This window comes from Sceloporus occidentalis, unplaced genomic scaffold (assembly GCF_023333645.1).
Source record: "Sceloporus occidentalis isolate IW3139 unplaced genomic scaffold, rSceOcc1.0.p SCAF_6, whole genome shotgun sequence".
NCBI classification, from domain to species: Eukaryota; Metazoa; Chordata; class Lepidosauria; order Squamata; family Phrynosomatidae; genus Sceloporus; species Sceloporus occidentalis.
Genome location: NW_028316986.1, coordinates 31079734 through 31106364, shown reverse-complemented (window position 1 = coordinate 31106364; position 26631 = coordinate 31079734). Strand labels below are relative to the sequence as shown.

Sequence of the window (26631 nt, the reverse complement as noted above, 5' to 3'; positions counted from 1 at the left end):
TATCTCCAAATGATCGTCCAGTGTTATCTTATGGGAGACAAAAGGACCCATACAATTTTATCAATGAAGGAAGAACACAGATTGGAAGCCATGAGTCGGAACCGACTCCAGGGCAGCTAACAATAACAACAACAACAACAAACAAGCTGGACCTCCCAGGATTCCATAGCATGGAGCCAGGGCGGTCGAAAGTAAAATAAATAATACATAATAAAACTTTTATTTAGTGTCCAAGGGATGTGGCCCTGAGAAGGCAGGGCCACCTTCAGTTGCAGAAGCAGGCAACCAGAGCTCCCATTCCTTCCCTGCCTTGCAGCCAAGGCAGCAGCACCGTTATCTTCTTCTCTCGCTCTCTTTCTCTCACTCTCTCACTCACTCCCCCTCCCAGCTGGGCTTAAGAAGCGCCTCTGGGAACTGTAGTCCTCCCACTTTTGCCTTCCCACCCACCGCCTAGACCAAAAGACTCCATTTCCCAGAGTTCCCTCCCCTCCTCTCGCCTCTCCTCCTTACCCCCCCCCGCCCCTGGCGAGGCCGAGCCGTCAATCATGTGGCGTCACAATGTGGGTCCGCGTTCGGATGGAACGCTCGGGCGTTCGATCCCCTTTTCATCCCCGCCGCCGCCGCCTTCCATCCTTTGCAGAGAGAGAGAGAGGGAGAGGCTGTAATCAAGCAGAAGCAGCACTCAGGCTTCGCTGTTTTGCAAACAAATCCCTGCCATTGGAAGCAAGTGTCAAGCGAAGGGGGAGCAGTGCAGAGAGGGAGAGAGCAGCCTTATTGTATTTCATGTTTATTTTGCAGCAGGGAGGAGAAGAAAAAGAAAAGACATCCCTTTTTTAAAATCCTTTTTCTTAAAAAAAAAATAATAATCCCTTTCCCCCCTCCTTCCTTTTATCTTTGGGCCAGATCTGGCGTGGGAGCAGAGAGAGCCCAGCCAAAGCTGATCGCTGCCCAAAAACTGGACGAAGGAGGAGGAGGAGGAGGAGGTAAAGGCAAGGGCTGGCGGCTCCTCTTGCTCCCTCCGAGGCTGGAAGACGAAGAGGAGGAGGAAGAGGAGGATGAAGCGCCGAAAGCTGGCCGTGGCGGCCGGCTTCTGCCTCTCCTTCCTGCTGGGCACCCTTCTCAACCTCTTCTTCATCCCGGCTTTTGAGCCCCAGCAGAGGCAGACCGACGGCGATCCCTCTTTGGCCGGATCCCTGCCGGATCGGGGCCAGGAGCAAGGGATCCCGCCTCCTTGGGACTTGATCCGGCAGATCCGAGAGCGCTCCCAAGAAGTGCTCCGCTACCAAGAGAGGGAAGCAGCCGACGCCGGGGCTGGACGGGCGAGCAAGCCTTTGGAGAGGCGGCTGATGGACCTCACCTCCCCGAGGATCTCCTCTGCCTCTGCCTCTGCCTCCTCCACCCAGAGACTCGGGGATCCCCCTCTGGATCTCTGGCTCAGCCCTCTCCGCCTGGGCTGCGGGGACCTCCGCAACGTCACCGACGTCCACTACTTGGGCTCCGGCTACACCAAGGCGGTCTACAAAGCCCGGCTCAACGGGAGCCTCTCCGTGGCCCTCAAAGGGGTGGACTTCGCCGGACACGACGTGGCCCGCTGCCTCCAGCTCTACCGCGCCCTGGAGGACTGCTACCGCCTGGCTTCTTACAAGGTCCTCAAGGAGATGGTCCTCCTCCACAGGCTTCGGCACAACAACGTCCTCCAGGTAAGGCAAGGGAAGGGGAGAGCCAGGGCTGGCATCCATCACCCGGTTGGGCAGCGCTTTCACTTGTCTGGCTCAAGGCTATGGAATTCTCCAACTCCCAGAATTCCGTAGCCTTGAGCCAGAAAGATGGGTTTGCTGACTCCTGGTCAGGAACTAGCTTTGGGCTATCGCTCTGGCCAGGGATTTTGGAGCCCCTCGGAGACTGAACTGAAAGCGCGTAGCTGGGAGCAAGACCTTTGGTAGACTTGAGCTTCCTTCTTCAGTTGGGCTCTTGTAGGACTTTGGAGGCAAACTGAAAGAGAGAAGCTTGGAACAGAAGCTTTGGTAGACTTGAGCCTCTTCCATCAGATGGGATCTTGTAGGCCCTTGGAGACTAACCTCAGAGAAACTGAGAGCAGGAGCTTTTGGTAGACTTGAGCCTCCTTCTTCAGTTGGGACCTTGGAGACTCAAGACTGAAAGCGAGAAGCTGGGAGCAAGACCTTTTGGGAGACCTGAGCCTCCTTCCTCAGCTGCATGGAAAGATCTTGTAGGACCTTGGAGACTTCACGGAAAGGGAGAAGCTGGGAGCAAGGAGCTTCGGTAGACTTGAGCCTCCTTCTTTAGATGCCTGCAGAGGGGTCTTGCAGGACCTTGGAGACTAATAGAAAGAAAGAAGCTGGGAGCAGGAGCTTTGGTAGACCTGAGCCTCTTTCCTCCAATGGGTTGCGACAGACCTTTGCCCCGATTCTCAAGTTGTAAGACATTTGGAGGGGGATCGTTTGAAGCGAGATGCTCCTTAGAGGTTTCCTTACTTTTAGGGCCCTGGCTTCCCGACCTTTTGAAATGTGTGCCATTGCAAAGTTTCTCAGGAAGGACCTGAACTCTTCCGGGAAGACTGCTGCCTTAATACCCGAAAGGCGCCAGACCTCTGTCTGATCTTGGAAGCCAAGCCGGGTCAGCCCTGTTAGGACTCTTCCCGTGTTGTTGCCTGGAGCAAGTCTTACCGTATGCCGTACCTGTCAAACGGACCGATCTCAGCTAGAGGGGATCCAGGGAAGGAATGGGGCTGGGTAAAGCCCTATTGATCCAGTGGGTCTACACTGCAGGGAGGGAGGGAGGGAAGGAAGGAAGGAAGGAAGGAAGGAAGGAAGGAAGGGGAGGAGGAGGAGGAGGAGGAGGAGGAGGAGGAGGAGTGGGCGCTTGACTGAGTCCAGTGTGGCTGACTTTGGGCAAGCTACACTCTCTCAGCCTCAAGGGAAGGTCATGGCAAACCTCCTCTGGAACAATCTTGCCGAGAAAACCCCAGGATAGGGTCGCCATAAATAAAAAAAAGGACTTTAAGGCAGACAGCAACGGCAACAAAATGTTCAGGATCTTGTTGCCAGGCTTTCCGGTTGAAGGGCTGACTGTAAATCCGGATCTAGGTCTAGATCCCAAGCGATTCAGATTCTCACCGATTTCATTTCCCAGTCAAGGAGGTGACAGCCCTTGGGAAGAGTAAACCCAGAATCATAGGATTTTAGGGTTTCAACGAGATCTTTGCCCCGATCCTCAGCTTCTAAGGCTTGGACGGGGATCGTTTGAGGCGAGTTCTTCCTCAGAGTTTTACTTTCGTTTAGGGTCCTGACTCCCAGACCTTTTTGACATCAATGCAATTGGAAATTTTCTCAGGAACGACCAGGAATAACACCTCCCCCCCCCCCCCCCAATAACTTAATCGGATTTATTCCGGAGAAGACCCGAAAGGCAGCAGATCCTGCCTGATCTTGCAAGCTAAGCAGGGCTAGCCCTGGTTAGTACTTGGATGGGAGACTGACCAAATGCCAGGCGCTGCAGGCTATATTTCAGAGAGGAAGGAACACTGGCAAAACCACCCCTGAGTGTTCCTTGCCTAAGGAAACCCAATGAAACGTTTATGGGGTCGCCCTCAGCGACATGCACACATACATTGGGATTTCACTTTGAATTTATTATATTCCAGGGATTGGGATGTTTTGGTAGATCTCCTCTTACCTGGAGGAGACTAACACACTGAGGAGAAGGCTAGATAGGAAAAGCCTAATATTTGGGCATAACTGTATTGTGACCTGAGGTTCTGCCATCTTCAGCTGGCTCACAGGACAGATATTCCCGTATGCTTAATAATGAAGAATTCAAAGGCATAGCTGTGTGAATCTGGAAAGTCAGTCTGCAGAGAGACCCTGCAGAAATAATCCAGTTTGAGTCCGCTTTAACTGCCCTGGCTGAATGCTAGGGAATTGTAGGTTTGGGAAACGTTTAGCCTTCTCTGTCAGAGAGTCCCTTGTATGCAAAGGGATCTTGGAGATGCAAAGGGATCTTGGAGATGCAAAGGGATCTTATCCCCCATGCATCTGAAGAAAGAGGCTCAAGATTATGAAAGCTCATGCTCTCACCATCTCTCTTCCAACATCTTTTAATGTGCATTTTGGTTGGCCCATCAAGATATCACTGTGCTGTGGATTTTGGATGGTTCTGTACTTTGCTTTATGGCCAACACGGCTACCTCTGGCTAGGTTCTCGCTTTCAGTTTGTCTCCAAGGGGGCTACAAGATCTAAGACTGCATCCTCACCACCAGAAGCCTCTGGTTTGAGGCTGCTTTAACCTCCATGGCAGACCTGGGAGCGCTGATCATTGTTGAGCTCATTTGATTCCTGGGCTGGTTGGGGGATTCTGGGAGTTGCAGTCCAAATCTAATAGCAATAAGCAGCTTCATTTGAATCCATGGATAATTTCATCTATTATCCTAATTTCATCCATTAACCTGGGTTGAGTAGGGTTTGAGTAGGTTTTGTGTAGGATCACATTCTTTGTCCGGATCGGTGCCCTGGTATACCTCCAGCGGGTGCCTGGGTAGAGTAAAATCTGCTCTACAGCCAGTGGCTTTTTCCTTTTTAAAAGGAAGGTGAAACAGACTTTCTGTTCCAGAGATTTCCCAACCATTCTGTCCTCAATTCAGAGTGAAGAACTGTCAGGATCCATACACCCCTTCAAGCTTGATCTGGTTTGGGCACCATTATCTTCCTTCTGGAGCCCTGCTTAGAGGTTTCATTCATGTAAACTGCTCTTGTCCCTAGTAGGAGGCATAACAAGTCTTATGGCCACCCTCCTTGCCTTTAGCTGCATCCTCTCCCTTAAAGGAGGCCAGTGAACAAACAAGACAAGAACAAAACAGTTATATCATAGGGTTTTCTTGGCCAAGTTCTTTAAGGGTTTTTTTTTTGTTGGGGGGGATTGTCATCCTCTGAGGCTGAGAGAGTGTGACTTGCCCAAGCTCACCCAATGGATTTCCATGGCCCAGCCAAGATTGGAACCCTGGTCTCCCAGTGTCCTAGTCCAATATACAGTCAGCCCTCCATATCAACTAATTCCTTAGCCATGGATTCAAGCATCTAGGGCTTGAGTGTGTGTGTGTGTGTGTGTGTGTGTGTGTGTGTGTGAATTATGAAAGCAAATCTTGATTTTGCCATTTTACTATGCCATTGTCTCTAAAGGGACTTGAATATCCAGGGTGGGGTCCTGGAACCAAATCCTAGTGCATACCAATGGTATGGTATGGAACCTTACACCAGTTTAAGTGGAACCCATTTAATGCTAAGGGGCCACCTCTTGAGTAGGTGTGCAGCACTTAATAGTTTCAGGCAGCTTAACATTCAGTGTTTTAGCTGTGTTTTAAAATTATTGTAACCCGTCTTGAATCCCATTGTAGGAGAAAGGCAGGACATAAATCCTTGAAATAAATAAATAAATAAATAAATAAATAAAGCAAGCGTCCAGGGAGCTGGACACACACCTCCGTGCCCAAGGTCTATCTCTATTTGGAACCAGACTAAATTCAGTTCCAACCCAGTATTGTCCTTGGAGGAGCTATCTGTGTACAAAGTCATCTGGACTCCAGACTCTTCAGCCTATTCACACTACCCAATTACACCACTTTGACTGCATCCACTCTGTAGAAATAATCCGGTTTGGCCCTGCTTTAACTGGCTCAGTGCTATAGAATTCTGGGAATTGTAGTTTGATGTGACCCCAGAGCAGAGGTCAAACTGGATTATTTCTGCAGTTTGGCTGCAGCCCAAAACTCCACTTTAATGCTCATGGCTGCATCTTGTGGCATTTATAAGGGGGTGGTGGTGGTGGTGTTGGAGGGTGGAGTGAAGAATAGGATTCTCTGGCTCAGAATTCTAAAGACCCCATTCCCAAACTCCAAATCTCAGGAGTCTATAGGACTGGACCATGGCAGCTAAAGTGGTATCCTCTTGGCCCTATAACTGTGTAGGGCGAATGGGCCTTGGGATTTGACATGGTTTGACTCTTACCTGGAAGGAAGGATGGCTTCTTACTTCCTTCTGGAGGGGGAAAGTGGGGAAGGATTTGAGGAACTGAGAGAGACAAAAGGGCGACCAGATGTCCTAACCTCAAAGGAGGACAAGCCCCCCCAAAGTGGAGGATGTTTAAGAAAAAAGGGAGGAGACAACCAAATAGGAAGCTCAGAGCACTTGTAGAAATATAAACTCATGCTTCTTAGTCATGTTAAAAATGGGGGACATTTGGAAATTTCTCCTGGACAGAAGGTTGAAATGGAGGACAGGTCCAGGAAAAGGAGGATGCCTGGTCTCTCTGGGAAAGGAGGACAAAGATGGGTTCAATTATACTGTATCCTCAATACATGCAGAGGAGCAGAAGGAGGAGGTTTCTGTTAGCAATTCTGACTCAAAATCTTGACCTTCCTGTCACTTTTCCTGTATGTCTTAAAATGACTGTCTTTCACATTTTTTGTCTCTGTAGAAATACACTTTCAATGGCAAAATACACAGTGCCTCATTGAACTATTTCAATGGGCTCTTGCTATCGGCTGGGTTCACTTCCAGGACCCTTGTGGATGCTCAAGTCCCATTAAATACAATGGTAAAATGGTGTCCCTTATATAAAAGGACAACATCAGGCTTTACCTTTTGGAATGTATATATTATGAAAAATATTTTCATGCCGTGAATGGTTGAATCTGTGGGTAAAGAATCCGCAGATATGGAGGGCCAACTGGACTTTACCTCCAAGTGTATCTTAGAAGTCCATATGGTATCTGGTTCTAGGTCCCATTTTGAGCCAACAGCTCACCTGCTTCCCATCCAAGCAGGCCATTCTTCTAAGTCATTGAAAGGCATCTCTTCCTATAAATGGCTGGGGTTTCCAAAAAACTGGAAGATATTTCAGGTCAGGATGACAGTCATAATTTTGCCATTGCTAAACTACTGGGCAAGTCAAGATCAATCTTCTGCCAACTTCAGTCCCTGCAGAAATTTTTTATTTTCCTCTAGCGATTCTCCTTTTAGAATCAGATGGGAATCAGTCAAAGCAGCGATTCTAGAATTCTGAACTTGTTCTTTCCCTGAGAGGTTTATTTCTGTTTTCAAACATGGTGGAGTGAAGCCTCTTTATATACTTTCCTTGCTAAAATGGATTTTATTTTGCCCTTGGCTGGGCTTCGTTCAAGGCTCTTTTTATAAGAACACTAAGGGAAAAAACCCTAGCAGAACCTGGAAACATTACTGTTTGAGGCCAAGATCCTGTACCTCTGGTTGCTGTAGCAGTAATGAGGGGAGAAGGCTGATGTCTCCATTGCCTGTTTTTCAAATTCTTGGCCTTCAAGGATGGCTCAGAGCCTACAGCTTTCCTTTTCTATTACTACCACCGCTTTCCTGTGCAAATAGACAAAATATATAACCACTTACATAAACTTTTATGCGGGTAGTGTGCTACTATAGGATCCTGGCCTTGGACTGCAATTCCTGAAATCCTGCATGGTTTGTGGCTCTAGTCTCCAGTCATAAAGTCAGTAAACTCCTTCAGGGTCCGCTGAGGCAGGAGGTTCTGTTTTGAATTGTTTGCTGCATCAGCCTGTATGTCTAGAGCTGCATCCACACTGCAGAAACAATCTGGTTTGATACCACTGTAACTGCCGTGGTTCAATGCTATGGAATTCTGGGAAGTGTAGTTTGTTGTGGCACCAGAGCTCTGTATCAAGATCTTCTCCAAGGGTCCTGACCTGCTTATCTCACGTGAGTTGTGTAGCAGTGTGAGAAGGGGCCTTAGTGATGCTGCTTTAGTTTGGGCCATTCACCTGGTGCCTATTCTCTAAGTTTTACAGTGCCAAGCACTGTTTTCATATGGTGATTTTAAATTGATTTAAAACATTTTTTTGTAAATGTTTTTAATTTGTTGTTCTGGAAGCCCCCTTGGGTCCCATTCTGGGAGAAAGGCAGCATATAAATAAAGCAGAAGCAAAAAGCTTGGAAAATTCATCTTTTGTGATTACGCAGCCTCCCAGAATCCTTCAGTACAACCAGTGGCCATCCTTGTTAGGGGCTTCTGGAAGATGTGCTCTAAAAAGTAACATTTCTAAGTTTTGGTAAAATTCATTACTTTTCAGTGCCCTTTAATACATATAATGTGTGATGTAGTGGTTTGAATGTTGAACGATGACTCTGGAAACCAGGGTTTCAATCCTGGCTTGGCAATGAAAATTCACTGGGTGACCTTGGGCAAGTTACACTCTCTCAGCCTCAGAGGATGGCACTGACAACCTCCCCCCCCCTCCCGAAGAAACCTGACAAGAAAACTCCATGATAGGTTTGCCACAGGGTCGCCATAAGTCAGAACCGATTTGAAGACACATGCTTTGAAGGCACACAGTTGTTTTCACTGTTATTTACTGACTGTTTTATACTTTTTGTCAAATTGTCCTGGAAATATTTTGTTTGAAAGGAAGGATACAACTCTTATCATAACTAATTTAATTTTTGGTGGTAGTGAATATCCATCGATAGACCAGTTGTCTGTGAATGAATGGTTGAATGAATGAGTGAATAAATTTAATTCTTCCCACCCATCCCCACATATCTTAAAACATTGGTACATTTTGGGGGCACAAATCCCTTCCCTTAGCAGTGAGAATTACACTTCTGTTTGAGACTCTTACATCTGATTTCCTCCTTTGCAGCGTGATGTTAATAATGGCAAAAGCAGCTTCTCTCTCTTGGTGACTAGCAAAAATGTGTCAGTTCACCGATCTCTTTATACACATTTATTTATATACTGGGAATGGTTGAAATCCCATCTCCTGGCAGCCTCCCCTCCACCTCAACCCCCACCTCTTGACTTTTCTGGCTTCTGATTTAATTTTGACAGGAGGGACAGACTTTCTAAATAAACCCAGCCCGGTTAGGCGAATTTCCGAAAGCAAAGCTCTTAGTGTCCAGAAAAAGTGCAGAGAGCTTTCGGGAACAGAAGCTCATTTTTCGTGTTGCTGCTTCCTTGAGTGCAGGAATACACTGGAGACCACCCATTCTCCCGCTCTTCTCTCCAGCTCAGCAGCACATCCATCTGCGCTGAGTGACGGGTTAGCAAGGGCCTCCAATGCGTTTGTGAATTAGCCTATTTATCCACAAATAGTTCCTTATGCTGGAGCAGTCTCTAATCTTCTGTCAGAAATAAGAACTCATGCCTGGAAATCTCAGACCATATACAGAATCACTCAGTGCAAATTATGTACCCTGTACTTCTCTTTTGAGCAGGCCTGACTCTAGACATCCAGAGTATGCATCTTAAAACTCTGTCCCATAAAAATTACAACAGTAAATTCAATGAAAGTTTGATGTTGTTTTGCCATTTTCCATTCACCAGTAAGCTCTTTCTGATTCAGGGTAGGTGAAATTTTTCATCAAGGATTTCTGCTTGCAGAATTTCCATGCTCGAGTACTGTGATGTGCGCTACATCGGGCAGCTCTTGAAGGCAGACTTAAGTTGAAATTTCAGCTGCTACAGAAAGCTGATGTGTGCCTCTCCTAAATGTTGAAAAGTGTGGTGGTATACACTCCGTTCTTTGTCAACTATGCTGCTTAGCAGTTTGTTCCCAAGACTAATTTAAGTGCTGATTTGAACTGGGAATGCTTTGCAAGGGGTGTATAAGAAGATATTGTGTGGGTTTTTAGACATTTGACTTGACCACCTCATTTTTACAGAAATGTAGGACCGGCCCATTAAGCATCCCATGGTGCTCACTATCAGGACAGTTAAAGTGTGCGTGTGTGACTAATACTAGGGCCAAACTACAGGGAATACAAAATACAATGCATATATTATTTTAGATACAACAGCCATTGAGAGATTTGAATCAGGACCTCTTACACTAATGGAAGTGTAATCCTTTTTCCTCTCTGCTGTAATTCTGATGCAAATACCCCAAGTGCCCAGAGCTCCAAAAGCAGTGTGTGCGTGCGTGTGTCAGTCAGTCATCAGGGTAAAGAAAAAGGGGTATCACCCCCCTCTTTAGATCCTCATTCTGCCCTCCACTGCTTGCTGTTTAACATTTTTTAAAAACCCAACAGATCCCTTTAAGTGCAGACATGAATGAAACGTCTTTCTTATCCCTTAACTATGGGTGTTTATGAGCTCATATGTAGGTCACTTCAGATAGAAGATTCTCTTTGCCCTGGCAGTATACAGTTTATAAAGTATGAATGGAACATTTGGAAATGGGCATGGTGCATTCCAGCAGGTAAATCAGAGAACTGGGAATGGCTACAGCTCTTTATTGAATTTTAAACCCACATTTTTAAGATCATTTACAGCAAATTCCTTCTCTTTTAACATCATATAGTTATCCTTTTATATTTACCACCAATGTGGCAAAAGGGTGGAGGTTCCCATGCTTTTTTAGACACAAGGAGCGAGCTAATATCTTGCAGAGTTACAGTACAAAAAACAATGTTTTTGGCTAACGGAAAATCATGCTGGCATGATCAAGGTACAGAAGAAAAATGGACTGATGAAGGGATGGGGAACCAGTAGGTATCTAGATGCTATTGGATTGCCAGTTTCTATCAGCATCCCACAGCCTACCTAGCTAGTTGTAAGGAATAACTGGAGCAGTAGATCATTGACATTTGGAAGCCACAAGCTCCCTAGACCTGGACTGATATGTTGGCAGAAAAAACAATCTCTCTCTGTCTCTGTGTTTATACCTCTGGGTATGTGCATTCATGCATGTGTCTGATAAAAAATAAACAAGATGCTGATGATGTGAAATGCCACATATACAAGGGCTTCATCACTGACTACATCTAAAATAAATCAGGACCCTGAAACTCATCAGCAGACCCAGTGGTGAAGAAAGCTTAGGATTTCAGTCCAACAACTTCTGAAGAGTCACATGATTGCTACCCTTTACTGAGAGGGCCATATGTTCCTTACCCCATCATTGGAAGTACTATTGTATTCCTTTGTACCTTCTAATTTAAGAAGCTGAAGAAGAGGGGCTCATGCTCACACAGAGTAGAACTGTAGTAGGAACAGCATTTCAAAACATTCTGCAGCAGTTTTTTTTTGTGGGTTTTTCGGGCTATGTGGCCACGTTCTAGAAGAGTTTATTCCTAATGTTTCGCCAGTATCTGTGGCTGGCATCTTCAGAGAATATAGCAGTTCAGGAAATAACTGGCACAATCATGGAGGATCACATTCCCTTGCTCCAGATTAAATGATTACTGCATTTCTTGTCACGACCCTAAAACACCTTTACCACATTCTCTAGTACTTCAAGGTCAGCCAGAAGAAATCTGGTTCCCATCTATACCCACAGTCCATTCACTCATAAGAATTCAAATTAGCGATAACTAATTAATGATAGATGAAATTTATCAGGACTTTTATTACATTTTGAGGAGTTCCTTGTGTGACTAACATACAAGTCATGATCTGTCTCTGCCTCCCGTCAGTTATGTTGGTGACTTATAGCCCAAGAACACTTATAAGGCTACATGAGCCTCATCCTTGCTTAATATATTGGACATCAATTCCATTGGCCTTTACCAGCATAGCCAATGATGGGGAATGATGGGATTTGCTGATAATTGCATCCCTCCCCAAACTTTGGTCCTTTAGGTATTTTGGATTTCAGCTTCCAGAAGCCTTAGCCAGCTTGGTCAACAGTAAGGAATTCTGGGTACTGAAGTCCAAAACATCTGGAGGACCAAAGGTTGGGAACCACAGAGGAGGACTACATATATGAGCCTCACCCAAATACTAGTAGAATAACAGTTCAGGTTAGTTCAGGCCATTAGCAGTTGGCAGTCAAATTAATTAATAAATAAAAAGGTAAAGGTTTCTGCTTTGACAAAGTTGTCAAGACGTGTCTGGTTGTAGGGAGTGGTGCTCATCTCCATTAATAAGTCGACAAGCCAGCATTGTCAAAGATGATCCCATGGTCATGTGGCCAGCATGACTGCATGGAACACTGTTACCTTCCCACTGTGAAATGGTACCTATTTATTTACTTGTACTTTTACATGCATTTGAACTGCTAGGTTGGCAGAAGCTGGGAATAGTGACAGGAGCTCATTCTTTTCATGCAGTACTTGGGCCTTGACCTGGCAACTTACCGACCATATATTTTTATCATATAATTTACATACATACAAAATTAGTGAATTGGGGAAAGTTTGGCACTGTTCTTTCTTCTGATATGCTGCCTCAAAGTATTTTACGCGTGGGAGCAATCAAATACATAACAAATATCTTCTCTCTCCGACATATACTGAAATGGTAAAGCCCAGTAATGCAGGTATTTCCCCTTTATTTTCCATATTTCACTAGGAACTTGGTAGTGAACCCTTTAAATTGGGGGTAAAAATCCTGCAACTCTCTCAGTGATACTGGATTGCATCTCCAGCAGCCCTAGTGAACATAGCCTGTGGTCAAAATGGTGGAGATTGTGACTCAGCAACATATGATTCCCACCCTGTTCTAAATACTCTGTGTGCAAAGGCCAAAGTATCACAGCCTAGGAAGAAAGCATTGCATCAACAGGCAGATATTCCCTCTAACATTATATGACAATATCATTTTTATTCCAAGCACTACAAATAACATACTGACTTTGCTCTGCTGATTACCCACTATATCATCCTTGGCCTTTTCAAACTCAGCATCCCTGCAAGTCATTCTTTAAAGTGGTGGTGGGTTTTCTCTTATAAGAACTGACACAGCTTTTTCCTTGTAAATCTCATCCAGTTGACAGCCTGTAAGATAACAACTTTGTTCTTTTAGTGTCTGTGCCCTTCCTGCTTCTTACCATGTCGCTTGTCACTAGACTGGGACTTTATTTGTAAATGTATCTTTTCAAAATTCATATTAATGAATGTTTAGTTGACCAACATTTCTTGTTAATTTACAAAGGCAAGTTTGATTCTTCGGGGCAACAAATATCCCCTCTCCAAATCTAAGTAGTTACATGGATGTTAACATCATCATGAGCTTCTTTTCCTTGGCTCGAAAAGAACATTGGATAGGAAAGATGGAAATGGCACCAGAGAAAGTGAGGGTGAAATAAGAACATCAGACTCTGCAGTAGGTACAGCAGAATTTGATTTAAAAAAGCATGTCAGGCTAGCCACTAAATGTTTTTGTTGTATGGTAGCTAGTTAATGTTGTAAAATAAAGGGCCCGAACAGACAGGCCAAAATAAAGCTGTTTCGGGTCACTTTAGAGGTACGCTGTTTAAATGACACATGCATCCTAAGAGGTCGGAAGTCACGCCAAAGCCATGTTCCAGCCCTAAGGACTGGAGCTCAGCTTTGGCACAGCTTCTGGCATTTTAAGAGGCATGTGTCATTTAAACAGCGTACCTCCAAAGTGACCCGAAGCGGCTTTATTTTGGCCTGTCTGTTCAGCCCCAAAGTCTTCTTTTTCTGCATTTTTTAAAAAAAATACTTTGCAAAATGTAAACAGAAAGTGTATTCATGACTTCTTTAGAGGAACCTTTATTTATTTATTTCATTTCATTTCATTTTCAATGCTGCCTTTTGCCCAGGAAGGGACCCAAAGTGGCTTACAAGATAAAAACATTTCAAAACATCACAGTAAACATTTTAAAAGCAATTAAAATCATCTATTTAAAACAATGTAAGTGAACATAAAAACTTACAAAAGTTAAAACACAACACACACTCTAAAGAAGCCACCCTGTCATGATTTTTTATTTATGAATAAATATGCAAATAGTTCATACAAATTTTTGATTGATCAATTTAGATTTCTTTAATTGAGTGAGCTATATTCCTAATATGTAGGTAGAGATAATTTAAAGGCCAATTGTCTTAAAAAATGTCATCTTTTAACCCCCCCCCCCCCTTTGCACTGCATGCTGATAAGCCCATTGTGAGGATCAAATGTATCAAATCAAGTGCTGGGGCATAGCAAAAAATAAAATAAAAATGAGTGAAAATGACACATGAACAAGAGAGTAGCTGTAGAGGTCTTCTTTGCAGAGGAACCAAAGTTTATATTTAATTAAATACATGGTGTAGTGTTTCCCTTAGATTAGCAGTAACACATCTACTGCTACTGTTACCAAATATATTGATTAATAATGAGAACCATCATTTGGTTGTCTGCCTTCCAGGGTATTGAAAGTTGGGATCTCCATCCCACACCAAGTGGGCTCTTTTGTGCCATCCATTGTGATGGGCAGGTGCAGATCAAGATGGAAATGTTGTTTGGTCTGGAATGAAAGGAAATGGTGGAGGAGGAGTGGAGAAGAGTGGCTCATTAAAGTTGATTTAATAATGAGGGGCATTTGAGAAAGGGAGGGATCTGGGTCACTGATTTATTGTGTCTAAAGATTTTGCAGCCTGGCTAATTGCTTTGCAGTTGCTCTCTGTCAAACATTGTGGCTGACGGCCCTGTCCATCTCTTTCCCCTATTGGGGGAGATACGAATAACCTGAATCTCTTTTCCCCCTTTTGTTGTGCAGTCATATAATGGTGACTTCACATAGATTAATTCCAGCCTATCACTGTAGTCTGGGGATGAAGACAGAGACATCCTTTCCTTGGACACATCTGTAGCTTTGCAGTTAATTTCAAACAATGGTTCCGATTGTAAAGAGACAATGGTAATGTTTGACTTACTGTAATCAAAGATAATTATAAGTCTTGTGTGTCTGCACAAAGGCTCAAACAGTCATAAAGAGCTTGTCTTAAGTGATTGTTGTCATGTTGTTGGAGCCAACCAGAAGGAAAGAGCCTTTTGAAAGCGACAAGGCACTTGGAAAAAGTGATATATTCCCATTCACCTGGTGGAATTCTCTCTTTATGAGGAGCTGCTCAGCCATTTCCCTTTTGTCTTTTAATCAGACAGTGAAGATTTAAAAACAGCAGTAAAAAAAGTAGAGATGATTTCCGCATCCATGTTGATAAAAGTGGGCTTTCACTTTTCTGTTGTTAGGACTGGATTTGGCAAGCCATTTTTTTTTTTTTTTTTTGCAGTGCAGCTGGAATTTGGCTGCCGTTTTTATTACAGCAGTGCTTTTAGGCTATGTTCATTTTTATTTTTCAATGTGTCTTTTTCCTTGATGTGGGGTTTTCTGTTGTAAGCCCCCTTGGGTAAAATTCAGCAGAAGAGAATTCAATAAATAAGACGCATGCCAAGTGTTCTAGTCTGTCAACACACATAGAGACAAATTCAGTCACTACTAGGCAATTTTAAAAGATGCAGTCCTGTGCAGATTTACCTAGAAGTAAGCCTCTTACTAATGAATACAGCAAAACCTCTGTCAGAGTAAATATGCCTTGTTAGCCCCACTGATTTCAGTGGGAGAGGTTTAAGCACCAGCTTAACTGTCTGAAATCAAAAGCTCTTAAATGGCTTAACGGTAGCTGGATTCTGCTCACTATGATTTATGCATTCAAGCATGTTCATAGCGGAGCTCTTTCTCTAATTGCCTGCCAACTATTTTCCTGTGCTACCAGTACAGTATGATGAAGAGTGAAAAGGTGGTGGGCATATACTAGATCCTGGTAGCTGAAATCAATGGGGTTTGAGTGTGTATTGTGCATACTTTCCTGGCAATTAGACCCACTGAACATAGGTCTAACACACACTGCAGAAATAATCCAGTTTGATACTGTTTTAACTGTCCTGGTTCAATACTAGGGAGTTCTGGGAACTAGTTTTGTGAGGCATTTAGCCTTCTCTGTTAGAAAGCTCTGGTGTGACAATGAAGTGCAATTCCCAGGCTCTTCCAGCATGGTGCCAATGGTCTCAAACTGGATTATTTTTGCAGTGTGTTTTGGACCATAGTTGAATTTACTTTGGTGAAAATTGAGGATTTTCTGTTGAGCAGTCTCATTGTAAAAACTGTACCACAAATCTGATTTTGGAAGCTAAGCAGTGTCAGGCCCGGTTAGTACTTGAATAAGAGACCACCAATGAATACCAAGTGCTATGCTGTTTCAGAGGAAGGAACTGTCAAAACCACCTCTGGGTATACCTTGCCTAAGAAAACCCCATGAAAACTTCACAGGTCACCATAAGTTGATAGTGGACTTGAACACACACACACACACATTTCCTTCCATGTTATTGGAGCACAAAAAATATTTATATACAACATGTAGCAAATGAGGAGTCAAGTACAGTACCTTTATATTATATGGTCACAGTGCTGGAGTGTTTGGTGGTCAATCAGATCTAGGTGCTGCTGGATGGAACTGATCTTCTGCATCTATTTCTATCAGGTAGTGACATGGTTATGGCATTGGAACTGATGATGATTTAAAAAATTGAAATTTAAAAATTTGGTGGGGGCTTTCATTTCTCCCCCACTGAGCTTCACCCCACTTCCACCATCTCTTAAAGCATTTTAAAGAGAAGCAGGTGAATGCCACAGCCCATTTCTGCCAAAAGGTAAGTGCTTGAGGAGCAGTGGTGTCACCCCCTTTTAGGGTGTTACCTGGTGCAGTGTGAACCCCCCACACTCCCCTAGTGATGACACTGGTTGAATGTATGTGTTAGACTGAGATGAAAGAATAACAGGCCAAGTAATGTTATGCTAAAGATGTTGTGTTGCAAACCTATGAATAAGAGACCTCCAAGTCACCCATCATCAACAGCCTTGCTCAGGTCCTACAGACTCAGGGCCATGGCCTCCTTGGTTGAGTTTATCCTTCTGGAGTGTAGTCTTCCTCTTTTCCTAGTGCCTTCTCCCTCACCAAGCATTCTTGTCTTTACTAGTGAGATGTGCCTTCTCATGATATGTCCAAGGTACACCAATCCCAATTTAGTCATCTTGGCTACTAACAGTTAAAGATGTAGCTACCAGTCTTTCCTTTCACTGGGATCCTCCTCCTACAATAAAAGGAGGTTTAATACTTTAACCAATCCCAGTTTTAGTAATATTCTCCCCACTCCCTCCCTTGGTTTGGTTATAGGTTTTAGAATAAAGATCTCTCTTGGCATCAATGGGAACTGGTTTCTGAGTCCTGTAGTCACATTGGTGGGATGAGGATAACTCCTGAACTGAGCAGAGAGAGAAGCATTAACCCTCCCTCTGCATGAGTGCCCCCCAAAAGATCAAATTCCCCGTCCCCACTGTGGAAAAAAGTAGCTGCTGGCTTAATGTAACAAACAATTTGATTGTAAAACTTGTCAGATACACATGTTGGAGTGTACTTTCTCCTAGAGGGACTTAACTTTAATGAAGCACATTCAGGAACAGGTAATTTATTGAATTAACAGTAAGGTGTTTTGGACCAATAAACAGCTTGTGTGTGTTAAGACCATAGGCTTTAACTAGCTTAAACCACAAATGAATCCACTAAAGATTGATTGGTACAGTAATTGGTAGGCCTCTGAGTTAAGAGTATACTTTAAAATCCAGACCCTATTTGGTTTCTGGTGCGTTATTGTATTAGGGAACAATAGCACTGAAGAGTTGTTAGGCTCAGAAAAGTTCATCTAATCAGGAAATTCATACATAAAGCATATCTTATAGATGGAACAGACAAAAGTGATTAGAGAGCAATTTCTTTAACAAATAGGTGGTAGCTTTTCTTGAATTAGCAGTTTTAAAAATTATCTTTGCATTTCATTAAACCAAGTAATTTTGTGTTTTTTTTTCAGCATTTCAAAAAAGTCACTTTGGCAAGGTTTTAGTAGCATGAAATTTCAATATAATTGTTTAAATGATTGAATAAATCAAGTAAAATGATTAATTGGTTGGTAGTCCTAATTGGTCAGAACTTTCTTGGTAGTTGCTCTTAGACTATGGAACTCCCTCCCAATGGAGGCTCAGTTGGACTCCTTTCTGTTGTCTTTTTGCTGGCAGGCAAAGACATTCTTATTTAAACAGGCCTTCAGCCTTTAATTGAACAACATGCAATGGGTATGCTAGGTTTTTAATATGTAATATGTTATTTAAGTGATCTTGATTATTTAAAATTAATGCCACAAAGCAGAGCTGGACTACTGCAGGGGGAGGTCCCAAGGGCCTCATTGGCCTATGGACTTTGCCCATCCCTGTCTTTAAGTAATATTTTAATTACATTGATTTGTTCAATGGTTTTTAAAAATTTTGTGCCATGTATTGTTTTAGCTGTTTTGCTTTAATTGACATTATAAGCCAGTTTGAGCCTCATTTTGGAGAAAGGTGGGATATAAATCCAATTCAGTCCAATCAAATCAATGCACATTTTTATGAGGATCTTTTTTTTTTACAGAGCTTTACATCAATTAAATTTAGTGCTGTTTATGTATTTCTACTTTTGAGAATGAAGTTTATTACAGGTTTGTGTTCTTTGTTTTTCTTCTCCTTTACATGTTGATTCCTTCTTTCACTCACTGGTTCTGAAGCTTGAAACATTATTTTTAAACAAAATGTGTTAGTCATTAATCCTTCCCCCTCCTACCACAAGTAACAGCTCACTAGTTCCTTTAAGAAGAACACATTATTAGCACATTAGTAATGCATCATTTTTAATTGTTTTTTAAATAATTTAAAAAACTGTTTAAAAATATAGACATGGCCAGAAAGCCCATGAGATATCCAGCCAAAAGGAATGCTTAAGGAGTTAGCAGGAACCCCCAAAAAGCAATGATGTTGCCAACCTTTACATTATGTTTTTAATGTTACTTGTAACACACTACTTTGCCTGATTTGCAGAAACCTTAATTTGCCATGACATCTGATGGACACATGTTTGACATCAGAAATGGCTACATGCAGAACCACTGACAGAACATTTGAGTGCTGTGACACTGGTGATTTGAAGGTAGCATTCTCCCACAAAGAAACTTTAAAATGGAGTTACTCTAATACAAAAGTGCTAATTCAAGGCTTCTTCAAGAAGCTTGAGCTTATCAATTTGAGCACAAATGAATAGATTACCATTTCCTATCTCATCACAGTGTTAATTAATTTGGCAACACTAGGAAGATAGTGTTATCACCAGTAAGTCAGACTACTGCTGTGAATGTTTGCTGCTTTTATTTTTCATACAGACACTAATGAATTGGTACAGACTTTTCTTTATACTGTATATTTCATTGTCATTTGATGCCACTATTTTTATTATATGTTCATGTGCATGCATGCATGTATGTATCTGAGATCCAGCATGGTGTAGTGGTTTGAGCATTGGATTACGGCTCTGGAGATCTGGGTTCAGTTCTTTGCTCGGCCATGAACCCCCCCGGGTAACCTTGTATGAGTCACACACTCTCAGCCTCAGAAAACCCCCTTATAGGTTCACCTTAGGACTGCTGTAAGTTGGAAGCAACTTGAAGGCACACAATGACAATTCCATAGGCTACTTTGGAGGGTTTGTTGTGAGGATAAAATGGCTGGATAAGGGACCAGGTCTGTTGTTTTGTGTTCTTTGGAAAAAAAATAGGATAGAAATGTAATATTTTGGCTATTTGGGGGAAAATTGGGGTAGAAATGTAATATTTGTATGTAATGTAAAATGTAATGAATAATATTTAAGATAAAGACACATTTGTATTCCATCTGAAGATCTAGCGCTAGTTTGAAGAATGAAACAAGAGTTGTCCCCAAACAAATAAGATTTCTTTTAGCTTCCACTGTCCAGCCAATAAATTATTATTATTAAATTACTATTATTTTATTTTGCTGCTAGAAAAGGGACAATATCTAAAAAAAAAAAACCACAAAAGTAATCTTCCTTCTCAGCACCTTTCATGTTAAAATATGTCCTCATATTTTTGTTATTTTAAGGAAAATTAAAAAACATCTTTAACCTTCTATACCATGCCATTCAGGAACAGTTGGAATGGATTACCTAACGTTCTGTTTTTCTTCAGAATAATACATCAGGTATTTAATTTGAAATGCATTAGTCAACAAATAGGTTCCTGAGTAACTTTCTGTGGCCTCGTCCTTGTTCATTTTGCATCTGTTGTACTTGCCTTCTTCTGAGTATGAAAGCACTGGTGTTTCCCAATTTATTTATTGTTTTGAAAAAATAGTCATTTTTCATTTTAATTTTTTTAGTGACAGTGTGATGTCAGAGACAGAGTGTAATTGAATGGGGAAGTTTCATTTTAAATAACTGCCCAGCTGTGGTTCCTATGGAGTAATTTTCTGCAAATTTTTGGGCCTTTTCACACTACAGAAATATAGTGCTATGCTTCCACTTATAAGTGGCATTTAAAGTCTCTTTAAAATCTCATAGAATTCTGGGATTTGTAGTGTTGGGAAGGGTACATAGAATTCTCAGCCAGAGAACCCTAGTGCCCCCCACAAACGCTAAGATCCCAAAGGATGCAACCCTGGCAGTTATAGTGCTATAATTGGGCAGTGTGAATGCCTCGTCCTTGTTCATTTTGCATCTGTTGTACTTGCCTTCTATCTTTTTGAATCTCATTGCATAGAGTGAGGATAAAGTGAGGAAAATGCCACGTACTCTGTTCAGAACTTTTTGAAAGAAAGTCAGGAAATGAATACAATAAAGCAGAGAATATTGTTACACTTAATAAATTCAAAGAAAGCCTGTCTACCTTTGTTCACCCAGTGGGTTTTAATGGCCAAGTGGGGATTTGAACCTTCATTTCTAGAGTCATAGCCCAATGCTCAAAGCACTACACCATGCTGAGGAAATGCTATTTGCTTATTTGGAGCTGCTTGGAGGAAAGTCAGGAAATAAACAGGATAAAGGAGAGAATGTTGTTTTGTTGTTGTCTTGACCCATGGCGACTTTGTGGATGAGATATCTCCAAGATCCCCTGTCCTCTACTGCTCTGTTTAGTTCCTGCAAACTCATACTAGTGATCTCTTTAATAGAGTCCATCCATCTAGCATGCAGCCTTCCTCTCTTTCTGCTTCTCTCCACCTTTCCTAGCATTATTGTTTTTTCCCCAGTGAGTCATGCCTTCATGATGTGTCCAAAGCATGACAGCTTCCATTTTGTCATCCTGGTTTCCATGGAGATTTTCTGGCTTAATCTGCTCTAGGATCCATTTGTTTGTCTTTTTGGCTCTTCTTCAGCACCACATTTCAAATGGTAATAGGGAATACAATGGCTTGTATGAGTCTGACTTTTGTGCTGAGTTGTATATCTTTGCATTTTAGCATTTTTTCTAGTTCTTTCATAGCTGCCCTCTTCATTCTTAATCTTCTGATTTTCTGGTGGCATTCTCCATTCCTATCAATCTTTGATCCCACTTAATAAATTAAAAGAAAGTCAGTCCACTAAACTACATGTACTGTATTCATGCTTTTGCTAACTTGCAGTGGGTCTTGTTAGTTCCATCACAAGTCTCAAAGCAAAGTGCCAGGTAGTGTCCCTCTAGGGAGGCAGATGGGAAAGTTGATGCATGCATCTCAAATTGATTCTTGTTAAAAGGGGGAGAGGTCAAAGTAGTGCCACCTTCTGGTGATTCACTGAAGGTGGCCATCTGCTGTTCTGCCTTGCAGAGCCCAAGGGAAGCGGCATGGCTAAGGGGGAGAGAGAAAGAGACAGGAGGTGGGCCGAAGGAGCAGACAGATGCGTCTTGGCGAGGAAAGATGAATTACACAAAGTGCTTCTTTATTGCAAGAACGCTTCCCCAAAGGCCCAGATGTTATCCTGAGCTTTTAAGAGTGAAGAAAGGATCTGTTAGCGAGAGCTCTGCTGCTGCTGGAAGCCTGGAGCTGATACAATTGTAAACCAGGCAGAACTATTCATGTCATTATTAGGCAAGCTGTATGCCTCTGCTCTGAAGTGACCGAACATCATTTCTGGATGGTGGGAAAACATGGTGATGGGCAATGGAGAAGTTGATGTGGGGACCTGTTATCAAGAGGGGGATTGCTTTCTCTCCACAGCTTCAAATATATCTGAGCATGTTGGCTGAAAAGCCCTACCATCCTTCCTCTGAGAACAGTTTTCTAAAAAACGAATCCAGGCTAATTTGTCGAAACAGTTATGTGTGTCATGTAAATCACTCCCTGAGGTTCTGTTCTCCGTAGCTGCTTCTTTCAGGGAAGCTGATGATTTGCAACCTCCTCTGCTTTTTTTTCTTCACCAAAGCCTGTTCTGGGACTGGTTGCTACTGATTTTAGGGTTATTTCCAAGCTACCAAAGTTTAGAATAGAAGACAGTTTTATGCAAGAAAAGGTCTCAAGATTTAAAGTGTGTGTCTACCTCAAGAGCAAGTTTAAATTGATTTAAGCTTGTCTTGAGTCTTTCCACACACACCCCTTCCCCAGTTTGGGAATGCTGAAAAGTGTTGTTTTGTGAAGAGAGCTGAGGCACCCTATTTCAGAATTCCTTACACAGATTTTGGAGGGAGTAAATCCAATTAAGAGGGCATAAAACTAATACATGTTTGCATTGTATAGCTAGTGTAAAATAAAAACACTGCAGGCACTATTTGAAGTTCCACGAGAAGGGAAAGTTCCTGAGTATGTCTATGGGTGAAATCTGTGGCCTATTACTTATCCTCTGTTGCTGAAAATCATGGTGCCAAGAGCATTTACTGTGGTTAATTTTAAAAAAAGTAATTCATACTTATGAAAGGGAGGGGGCTACTGAGAAATAATCATGTGTGTTGTTTGATAGACTTACTGTCAACTGCTGTTGGTGCGTTTTTCAGGAGGAGCCACTCAGATGCTGTTGTATTATTAATTTCTTCAAAGTTCTTTTTGTGTGTCTTCAAGTAATTTCCAACTTATGGTGACTGTAAGGTGAGCCTATCATGGGTTTTTCTGGGCCTGAAAGGGTCTGACTCACCCAAGGTCAACATTGGGTTTCTGTGATAGAGCGGCAATTGAACTCCGATCTCCTCAGTCCTAATCCTATGCTCAAACCAGTACACCACACTGACTGTCTTCCTTTAATATTAGGTTTGTTTTAATTTTTCAGGGTTTTGATATTTTTGTTCCAAATCACCATGTTCCAAAATACCATTCTGATATTTTTGTTCCAAATCACCATGTACAGATGTGAGAGCTGGGCAGTTATGGAAAGACTGAATAGAAATGTCCAAATGAATGAATAATATGATTTGGCATGTAGGTCAGGTATATTGCTTCCCACTCCATGTCTGACTTGGGACACATTGTTACTGGATGTGGAACAACCCATCTCTTTGCCCCTACTCTCCAGTCAAGGTATCCAATTCCCAAGGCCAGACAAGTTATTTTAGCATCTGAGGTAGAAAATATTACATATTATCTCCTGCTGTCAGTAAACATTCTATAAGAAAAATTAAAAATTTGCTGGTTTTTCCCTTGACACCCCAAACTGACTGCCTAAAACAGCTGCTTTAGGCCTTCCTTCTTTCCCTCTTTCCTGAATTTAACAGTCTTGCATATTTTATAGCTTAAATCCCTTAAATTGAGCCAGTGTGACTCGATGTTGGAAAAAGTGATGTGGAATAATAAAGAAATTTTTATTGGAATCTCCCAGGCCCTTTGTTCTCATGCATGGCTTTTCACATAGATGAAGGCTGGATGTAATATAGATAGGAAGATTCTAGCACTAGCCTTGTAAAATAATTATTCAGCGGGTTCTCTCCTCTTCTCTGCTTGCCTGATGTCATGCCTGTGGAAAGGCAAGGCAAGTAGGATAGCTTTGCAACATCAGTGATGTCAGTGGTAAAGTGATGGATTGGGAATTAGGTCTAGTATGCTTTAGGTGAGAAGTAGAATAGTAATTTTTATGACACTCATTCCTAGGTCTCATTCCATAATAGGGATGCCAGAGTAAAAATTGGAGAGGGCTCCTGTCCCTTTAATGATTATGTAGAAGAGGGAATTTCAGCAGGAGCTGCATGGCAAGCAACCCCTGCTGAAATTTCAGCATCTATACACTGTTTAATAATCTAAGATATGTGGATGACACCTTACTACTAGCAGAAAACAATAAAGAACAGGAACGATTACTAAAGAAAGTCAAAGAAGAAAGTGTTAAGGTAGGCTTAATGCTGAATATTAAGAAAACAAAAATAATGACTAAGATAACAAAAAAATAGAAATAGTCAAAGAATTCCCATACCTTGGATTAAACATTGACCAGAGTGTAGTCAAGAAATTAGAAGAAGACTAGGAAGGGCAGCTATGAAAGAACTAGACAGGATTGTAAAGTGCAAACACATAACTTTGGATACTAAAGTTAGGATCATCCAAACCATTGTATCCCCTATCACCATGCACAGATGTGAGAGCTGGACAGTGAAGAAAGGGGATATGAAGAAAATCAATTCATTCTCAATGTGGTGCTGCAGAAGGGTACTGAGGATACCATGGATGGCCAAAAAAGCAAATAGTTGAATCCTAGAACAGGTCAAGCCTGAACTCTCCCTGGAAGCCAGGATGACAAAATTGAGGTTGTTCTTTGAACACACCATGAGAAGAAAAGACTCATTAGAAAAGGCAATGCTAGGACTGGTGGAGGGCAACATAAAAGAGAGGAATATTACAAGTCAGATGGCTGCATTCAGTCAGGAAGGCCACAGGCTTGAGCCTGGAGAATCTGAGCAGAGTGGTAGAGGACAGAGGGTCTTGGAGATGTCTCATCCACAGGAACGCTGTGATTTGAGGCTGACTGGAAGGCAGCTAACAACAACAATGCAGTGATTGTAGATAGTGGAGCCCTCTCTAATTTTCAAATTGGCAAGCCTATTAAAGGGGGTTATTTGGTCAATGTTTCTTGCTGTTGGATCAAGAGACCCATGAGGATCTGTGCTTAATTTCACAGAACCACAGGTAATGCAATACATGAAGCTTAAGAGGATTAAATATAACTGGTGTTCAAACAAATAGACATGTTGTTCCACTTTGCTTGTGATGCTGGTTCCAGAGTTTTGGGAGGTGGGGCTTGGTCCAATGGAAGTAGCTGGGAAGAGGTTGAGGGAAGTGGGCTCCCTTTGTCCAAGCCGCTTGGACAAAGGGAGCCCACTTCCCTCAACCTCTTCCCAGCTACTTCCATTATCTATTTGTTCCCTCCATCCATTATGTATTTGTTCCCTTCCTCCAGTTGCAGTCCGCAATATCTCCTGTAGTGAGAGGAAAAGATAACCAGGGGCAATTTTATACTAAACTATTATAGCACTATGATTCCACTTCAGTTACTATGGCTGCATCCTATGGAATCCTTGGGATTTGTAGTTTGCACTAGATGAACTAGAGGAGTGCTCTGGCTGAGCATTCTGGATACTGCTCCCTAAATTGCAAACCCCAGGTTTCCATAGGACTGAACTGTGACAGTTAAAAATGGAATCATAATGCTGCAATTGTGAAGTGTGTAAGGGCCCCTGAATGTACTACTACATTTCCAAAGCCGGTAGCTTTTACATAATTTGGGGAAAGAGAGGAGTGAAGCTTGATTTGTGGCTTGGATGAACATAAGTAGCTGGGCAAATTTAAAACCCAAACCCGCCCTCACCCTTGAATTTGGCAGAATCACTAGTTATGTTGTTATTTATAGTGTTGGCATGATACTTTCCTAGTAACTAACATAAACAAAAAGACAAATTTCTTGCCTCCAAGGCTCACAGTCTAATTTTGTACTATGCATGTATGTGTGTCTAAATTCGGGCTTGGAAAGGTTACTTTGAGACTATAACTCCCAGAATGCCAGCATGAGCAGTGGGAGTTATTCACATTTCCAAATTGCAGTGGACTAAATGTATACTCTCTCTCTCTTTCTCTCTCTGCATGTTTGTGTGTGGGGCCAAAGTGGGAAACAGTATGTTTTTTTGGTCAACAACTCCCAGAGCATTGCTGGATGGGATATCTGGAATGCTGCATTCCAAGAAAGTAATGTTTCCAAGCTTTGGAAGAGACAGAGAAAATGTGTTGAAGAGAAATGCAAACATTGTTTCAAGCACAAAATTATTTAAAATATTATATCAAATGACTTTCTGGCTATGGGTATAAGGTGTATATGAAACATAAATGAATTTTGTGTTTAGATTTGGGTCCCATCTCCAAGATATCTCATTATGTAGTTATAACCAAATACAGGTATTCCAAAATCCAAAATAAATAAATCTAAAATCCAAAACACTTCTGGTCCAAAGCTTTTCGGATAAGGGAGATTCAACCTGTAGTTATAATGAGAGAGGTATGACTATTATGTATGTGTATAACTACTGAAAAGAAAGTTGTAAGCCACACTATTTATTGCATTTCTTTTTCTATCTTATTCCTTTCATTTCTTATTTGTCTGTTTTTCTTTCTTTTTCCTTTCTTCCTCTCTTTAAATATGTGTAACTTTTTATTATATTTGAAAATATTCTCAGTAAAAATGATTATTAAAAAAAAAAGGAAAAGTGTGGTTACCTTCAGCCCCCCCCCCCCCCCCGCCAGCTTTTTTGTTCACTTTTAGAAGAAAACTAAAGGGTTAAGCCAAAGGGTTCATGGAAGTAGTTGGTTCTGATGAGGGGCTTGGAGAAAGAAATGAACGTGGCACTACTTTAGAGGAAATTGCAGGCGTAAGGGACAGCAAGGGAGAACAGGCAGACCCTTTTAAAATAGGAGACCTCCCAAGCCACCCCAACTTTAGATTCCAACCCTCCTCCTCATCATCATAAGAAGCAGCAGCAGCAGCACTGCTTCCAGTCTCCTCCAACTGCTTTCATGGCAGTTATTTGCA

At 42.2% G+C, this 26631-nt stretch overlaps 1 protein-coding gene across 2 annotated transcripts in view; it reads left to right on the top strand.

The window, feature by feature from the left end:
* The first annotated feature begins 644 nt into the window (after positions 1-644).
* Positions 645-26631, top strand: part of LOC149310567 (extracellular tyrosine-protein kinase PKDCC-like) — a 141195-nt gene continuing 115208 nt past the window's right edge. For both annotated transcript variants that reach the window (XR_016281683.1, XM_089529200.1), the window contains exon 1: positions 645-1700. Coding sequence is in view for 1 of the 2 variants with exons in the window: in XM_089529200.1 (XP_089385326.1) it covers positions 1056-1700 (645 nt within the window). In the remaining variant the exon portion in view is untranslated. The remainder of the gene's footprint in view (positions 1701-26631) is intronic.